Raw genomic sequence first — 7,614 nt, 5'->3', positions numbered from 1 at the left:
GTGATGCTTATTGTGCCAATAACCTATAGCATAAAGTATATGCACTAAAATGATTCAAACAATTATGAAAATAGCATATTTGTACAAATCACTACAATACCTATTTGTGAATAGAAAAAAGGTCTAAAATAGTCAGATAAACTATTCTTCCAAATAGGTCACTTTGCTGTGGGTCTGACCATTAAGCTGATACATTGTATTCTATTGCAACAACTGCTCTATGGAACACAAAATAACCTAAGTGCAAATGTCTGTGAATCAGAACAACTCTGACCTCTTTCATTGAGTAGCATGAATGACCAAAAAAACCCCCAGCAAATAAAATGTCAGAAGCACCAATGGTAATATCAAGAGCGGGATGAATGTCACAGCTCAGTGACATTAAACTATGGATGAAATGCAACCTTAACTAAAACGAGAAGTTTGGTTAGATCCCATCCAGTAGAAAATAACCAAGTTGTCTCCTTATAAAACTTCAAGAAGTATCCATGATAATTTACTGAATGAATTTAGAACCAAGTTCTGTTTTCAAGGATATCTCACTCCATATCGCAAAAAGAAAAATGACAGAACACTGTCAAGAAGGGAAGAATCAGACCTTAAATTTTATTATAGTTACATACATGAGAAAAAAACTGGTGTGTCATTGGCTGAAACAATTATGTGACGAGTTAGACACATTTCCATTGTTTACCTCCTTACAGGTGGATAATACTGACATTTGGAACAATGTTAACTGATCAGATCACAACTCAAAATGGAAAATCCTGAGTAGCTTCAATGAGTTCCATGACAATCTAGTATTTACTTCTTTGAGGTTTCTATTTCTGAGCCTCAAACGTCATCTCCCCATTACAATGCTAGTTCCAAAGGAAAAACTGATAAACTTTTGACATTCATCACCACAGTGAAGAGAGTCCCAGATATTTCTGATGAAGACGTTCAGATTGTATGTATCAACAAATATAAAATGGCTTCTTGTTTCAGTGAACTTGAAGATTTATTGTCCCTCGGGGAAAATACTGACATTGTTTGATCAATATTAACTTCTCAGGCCAGTAAATATGGAGGTTTAACAGAACAGAAGTAAATATTTGCTTATTCTATCAATATACAGTGTTAAAAGTCGCTTCCCATACTACTTGTTTGATCCTACAATCTTACTCGCTCTGTTGTGTCCCAAAAGTTTTCCTCTCATTTGGGCCTCCAGCTGCAAGGTTGGTGCATCTCCTGCTAGATATTGGGCACGCTCAACTCCTGACTTCAGTAGCAACTGAGGGCACTCAGCCCACTGCAGGACTGAACCCAGGAAGAGTTTATATTCACTCTTATATATTTATATTCATTCTTATAATATAAACCCAGGCAGGGTTTATATTCACACATATTATATACTCTTTCCTGGCGGCTAAGGAGGTGGGATATGGATACCACAAATGCTGTGGTGCCATGAATAATGTTTCAGGACCTCATGGCTTGCTGAAAGGTATACTGATAAACTGACCCCGGGTGACAAGTCATAAGCTCACTGGGCCAAATTCACCTGGCATAAACAGGAGCAGCTCGACTGGAGAGACATCCACTTTCTTAGTCTGAATTTGCCTCATCATGAGTAAATGCGCTGAGCTTCTGTTGAGGTATATAAATAATTTTTAACACACTTTAAGTGATCTCTTCCTGTCCCTCCCTTATTTCTCCTTCCAGGACAATGTGTTGACATCTAAAAGTAGGGCACCCAAACATTCAACTCCAAGAACCAGGACATAGCCCTTCTCTCTGCTGGACGTTTAGCTAGTCACTTTCTTTGCATTCCAGGTGCCTTTTACCTCTGAACTAGGTTTTCCCCTGCCCCACAATCTGTTCAGCTGGCAGCCTGAACTGGGCAACTAACCAAATGGAGTAACAATATTTAAAGCAGCTTAAGTACAGTAAATTCTTAACAGTAAGAACAAGCACGTTATTCAGCTCTTAAACACCCAGCACAAGTTGTCATAAAGCTGAACCTGTCCCTAAATCCTGATTCCACCAATACTAGAAATGTTGGTTAGTAGGATTAAATTCTGCATTAGTTAGTCTTTCATCCAATCCTCATAAGATTTTCCTTCACATCTCACAATATTTAATAGATCATTTTTCAAAAGGGTAAAAATAATTTGTAATGTGACAGTAGTGACATATGAACCTTCAGTAGTTTATCTTTTCACAAATAAAAGTAATGCCATCATGCTGGAAAACAAAAATGGCAGGATGACAAGAATAATACATATAGTTTTTAAAACACTTACTATTTACATGTTTTCCATTTTTTAAAATTTGATCCGACTGATTAAATATACGTATATAACATTTATTCAATGTACAAATTCTAGTTAGCTGATTAGTTATTAAGGTGCTCAGAAGTGTGGATGAAAACAGAACCTACAATAGATCAGTTGTGGTTATAGTTTTATTTACAAAGCAGCATTGTTTTTCTACTGACTTAGTTACCTTCCAAGGAAGCTGAAAGCAAAGGGCCTTGGAAAGATCTGACTGTTTCTTCATATCTGAAGTGTATATACTTCATATATACACACTGTCTATATACATATATATAGTGTAAGACTCTAATGCCACCAGTAAGGGGATCATCTTTCCTTGCTGGTCCCTGTTGTGCAGCCTGCACAGAGGACCATCTCCAACAGCCAAATCATTGGTTTAAGTGACCACTTGAACATATCTTGAAAGTTTCCAGTACAATTTTGTTCAAATTTTAGCCAAAGACCACCAATTTCTGTTAGAAAAATGATATAACAATACTTAGCACTTATATAGTACTGTGGCTATTCAAAGCACTGTACAAACTTTGGCTAATTTACCCGCCCAACATCTATTTGAGCAAGGTATTATTATACCTATTTTGCAGATGGGAAATTTGTAATGGAGACATTAAGTGACTTGCCTAAGGCTACATAGCAAGTAAGTGGAAGAGCCAAGATCATAACTCAGTACTCCTGAATTTCCAACTCTCTCCTCCCTTGCAGACCACACTGCTAGTATTTGCTGGTCCTTTCAGCAGTTGCTTAAGACAGGTTTCGCTGCATTATGTTTTTTTAATTCATTTTAATTCATTTTTTAATTCATAGTTATGGTGCTGGATCTTCTAAAAATGGCAGACTTCAGATCCACATCTAGACTGCAGAAGGAAAGACTTGTTTATGTGAGGAACCAGATTAGAAGAATGTGCTTATTAGTGAAAATTCTCTCTGCCAATGAGAAAAACAAAATGACCCATACACTGTGGGTCAAATTCTTTCCCCATTAATATTCTTGCAGCCTCATTTTCTGTCCCGATGGCCAAATTCTGTCCTCAGTTACATTCTTCCAACCCCTATTTCCTGATTAAAGGCAGAATTTGGTCAAAGGTGTATATAGGACTAATTACTGAAAGAGATACCCTTACATTATTCCTTTTTGTATAGACAATACTCAGATGAGTTCATCAAAGAAGCCCTCTGGTTCAACGTGTTTTGAACCTGTCAAACCAGAGGAGTGTCTGACCATAATGAAGGGACTCCCCTTCATCCTTATTCCTTTAAGATATTATATATAAAAAAGGAAGTTGATTCAACTTCTGTTTGTAAACTTGTACAGTCATCTCTCCATTGTACATTGAAGTACCAAATAGGTCCCAGAAGTTACAAGGCAAGATTGTTAAGGCAGCATAAGAAACTCAGTATTTCATTCACACCTCTTGATTCCTTTAAGTGTATTTCTAAGGCATCAAAAGGGGTTCCTGGTTTGTGCTCACCTTTTAATAAAAAGGCATTCATTATACTGTAAGAAACTGACATGTTCAATGACAGATCAAACCTTAATTACTGTTCACCATAGGGTAATTGATGCATTATCAAAGACTTACAAAGAGATTAGCAGTGAATATCAGACATTGTTTCTTTACCACCTCTCTTTCTGAAACACCTCTGTTTGTACAATCTCATTAGGGTGTTCTGAAATACAAGCCCCGTTGATATCATTGAGCTTATTATCTGGAAGATCCTCGGGTTTTGTGCAAAGTTTCAGCGCCCTAGAGATGAAGACATCCAAGTCAAACTGAGGGTCTGTTTCACTGTTTACATCCTTGGATTCTTTATGGTGATGGTGAGGAGAAGATGGCAGACTCTGTTCTTGAAGCTCTGGAAGAGGACTAGGGCATTCAAGCCCTGACTGTGTGCTCTTTACCCATTGAGCTATCTCTAGAAAGAGGTTGGATGGTTCTTCTTCCAGTGATAACTCTGCAGTGGGTGATATAGTTGCTGTTTTCCAGTGCGACAAGTCTAAGATAAGTTTGGGCTCTGAGTAGTGATGGGGTTTATTGTCTCTCCATAGCAGTTTGTCCAAGTAGGAAGGTGACCCCACTTTGTAATCACATGATTTCCCATAATCAACATCAAACATTCGATCCATTGAGGAATGTGATTGCTCCAAGAATCTCTCTGAGCTGCTTTGAGAATATTTGCGTGGATCAACTTGTGCTTCTTCAGCAATGGAGTCGGATCCTGCTCGTGGGTCCCGTTGTACCTCATCTATATCATGGTATTTGTCGTGTCGCCACTCCAAATCAGAAGAGAGACTTACTTGATACCTGGGAAAGACATTCTGCGATTAGATGGACAATTGTTGGCTTTATTTGTAAGTAGGAGGAGTGTTTAAATAGATGTTCCCACTTTTGCTGCTGCTTTTACCTTTCCTATGCTAAAGTACCTTTTATCCAAAAATTTCAACTGTCAAGATCCTCAAAGGTATTTAGGCACCTAACTCCCATTGATTGCAATGTGCTTTACAAAGTGTAATTAATTATACCTTCAAAAGCTATTGTGAAATAAATACATTTTACATATGTGTTAAAGGCAAAGGGTTTAAGTGATTTGCCCAAGGTTATACATGCAACCAGGGGCAAAGATGGGAATAGAAACTAGTAGACCAAACATCCAGTAATTCATCTAACCACTAGACATATTCTCTCTCCCTAGAACATTAGACTCTTGGGCCAACGTTAGTGAACTTTGGGGATCTCCCTAGAAACACTTTAAAAAGACTTGTTTTTCAGGGGGCAGGTGTACTTTCTGAAAATCAGATTCCTTTAAGATGTCCCCTGTTGGGCCCAAATATCACTAATGACTTTTGAAAATCTTGCCTTGTGTTCTGAAATATACTTCCCTATACCAAAGATCTCCAGGCAGCTAGGAGAACAGTCAAGGCCACTGCTTTAATGTGTCATACCAGGAACTATAAAAGCAAAGGGATAAAAGAGTGACAAACTGACCTTGAGATATTGATTTGCTGCTTCAGCGACCATAACTGACAAGGATCTAGTATATGCAGGTTTACGCTGACAGCATGATTAGTGAGGCTCCCAAAATTACTCCCTACTTAGTAAGATGCTTGTTCACTCAGACAGGGAAATTAATGATGTTGAACAGGACGGATTTTTAAAATTATTATTTTTTAGTGATGGTGAAATGTGGTGAATTGACAGTTCTGGAGACTTGACTCCTAACCTGATATGACACCTGGAAGGAGCAGCTGTGGGGATGTGAATAGAGTTAGGTCTCTCTGGCCTATTCTGTCATTGACCTCTCTGCTTCGACTGCCAACAGAGCTGCCAGTTAGCAAATGATAAAGGACACCTGTTCACTGGGAACGGAACCAAGACAAATTCATTTCACATCGGCTGCTGAACTGCATCAGATTAGTCACTATCCACCTGCTGTGGATTTGAATCTGCAGCCTGGACTTCAAAGGTTCCATAGCACAGTAAAAATCCTCTGAGCCAACCAGGCTCCCCAGGAAGGAAGGAGTTAAAACTGAAACATAAATTTACCTTCTCACACCTCCTCACAATTCATAGCCTCTATCATTAAAAGTCATTTGCCAAGAATTGCCACAAAGTAGTTCCTGATATACCGCAGTTATTTCCTAATGAGAACCTGCAGTATCTCAGATAGCACTGCGTGGAAACTCTAGGCAAAGGTTGACTTTTTAATGGCAACTTTTAAATTACACAGTTACTAACTAAAAATCACTGATGTAATAAAAGACCAGCTTCCTAGGCACAATAAAGCTATCCTCCTGGTGTGTCACTTGTCCATATTTTTAAAACAAATGCATCTTATTTATTTTCAGTCCAAAGCATCGTAAGTCGAAACTAGTAGCATTTTTTAAACAGCAGAAACAATGAAAGAGGGTATTGAATCAGCTGTGGTCTCATAAGCAAATGCCTTTTTTAGAAAAGATGACATTTCAAAAGAACCTTGTAATTCATTCAATTGTCTTGTTCATCTCATCTACTTCTATTTCCCTCAAGACAGGAATGGAAGGAAAATTATGTCTCAGGAGGAAATCACATCAGTGATGGCTTACAAGTCTGAGCCCCACTTGGATAGCTTTCATATCCTCAAAATATAAAAGGGTTAATAATAGCCAAAGGATTGAGACATCATTTGCCTTGACAAACTTTTACTCCTGGAGAAAGAGACTCTATGAAACTCCATGAAGAGATCATTAATCTTTGAGACACTTAGCAGCTTAACAGCACTACTTTGCAAAGCTGCAGTCACTGTATCAGGAACTGCTAATGGAACGCCGACAGACCCCGGTCGTCGACAGACGGGATCAAACCTGGGGCCTCTGGAGTTTAGTACATGAGCCTCTACTGCATGAGCTAAAAGCCAACTGGCTGCTAGCTCAGGCTGTAGAACAAACTCATTTTATCTCTCTCTCTAGGTGGTCTCGATACCACTAGATGGGACAGAACACCACACCCAGCACGTGTGTGGGTTACACTAATACACAAGGTGAATCTTCTCCAAGCTGTAGGGTTCCTCCTCGGAAATACAGGCTGTATACGGAATGTCCAGTAGGGACAGAGTTTCACAACTTGTTGGTTCAAAGCAAATGTGTTGGTGGATACATAGAGAAACAGAAAGATGCTCGGCAGCAGAATTGTTTAAATATGGTTATTGCTGGCAGGGTTCTAGAGCAATTTCTCTGACCTTTGTGGACAGGGTTGATTTGTCTGAGAATCATGGCGAAGCTATGCTAACGACTGCCTAGGAGGATCATCTGTAGGCATGGTTCTCGGAATGAAATATCCCTCGCCTTATGGTTAGAAGAAGCCCCACTCAAACCCTGTTAGCTATAACTATGTTAAAACATAATGAAGAAATAAAATAATGTAAAACACAGACCATAATCCCATTCCCAACGTGGCTATGACAATGCTGAGTGCACTTATCAGCCAGAAGCTGAGATGATTAAGTTATAAGCGTACACTACAAACAGAATAGATACTTTCACTATGCAGGTCAAAAGATCTAAGTCATTTTGCATATTATTATGATGTCTTCGTAGTTTGTATGGTTTTCCAAACAGCGACTGAGTCACCTGAACAATCTACATTAAAATGGGATGGCAGCAGCTATCTTAAATCTGTGTGTTCTGCAGAAAAGTAACTGATAAAGATGATTTTGTGGCTGATGGGCATTCATAAATTTATGGATTACAAGCCTAGAAGAGACCATTGCACCATCTAGTCTGACCCCCTGCATAACACAGGCCAATGGACTTCCCTGAATT

The 7,614-nt window shown here is 38.8% G+C and overlaps 1 protein-coding gene across 1 annotated transcript in view; it reads right to left on the bottom strand.

Moving 5' to 3' along the window:
- Positions 1–582: 582 nt before the first annotated feature.
- Positions 583–7,614, bottom strand: part of MAPK4 (mitogen-activated protein kinase 4) — a 149,031-nt gene continuing 141,999 nt past the window's right edge. The window contains exon 6 of the mRNA XM_034774495.1: positions 583–4,621. Within this exon, the coding sequence (XP_034630386.1) occupies positions 3,934–4,621 (688 nt within the window). The 3' untranslated portion in view covers positions 583–3,933. The remainder of the gene's footprint in view (positions 4,622–7,614) is intronic.

This window comes from Trachemys scripta, chromosome 6, assembly GCF_013100865.1.
Source record: "Trachemys scripta elegans isolate TJP31775 chromosome 6, CAS_Tse_1.0, whole genome shotgun sequence".
Classification (NCBI taxonomy): Eukaryota; Metazoa; Chordata; order Testudines; family Emydidae; genus Trachemys; species Trachemys scripta.
This window is presented reverse-complemented; position numbering and strand designations above follow the sequence as displayed.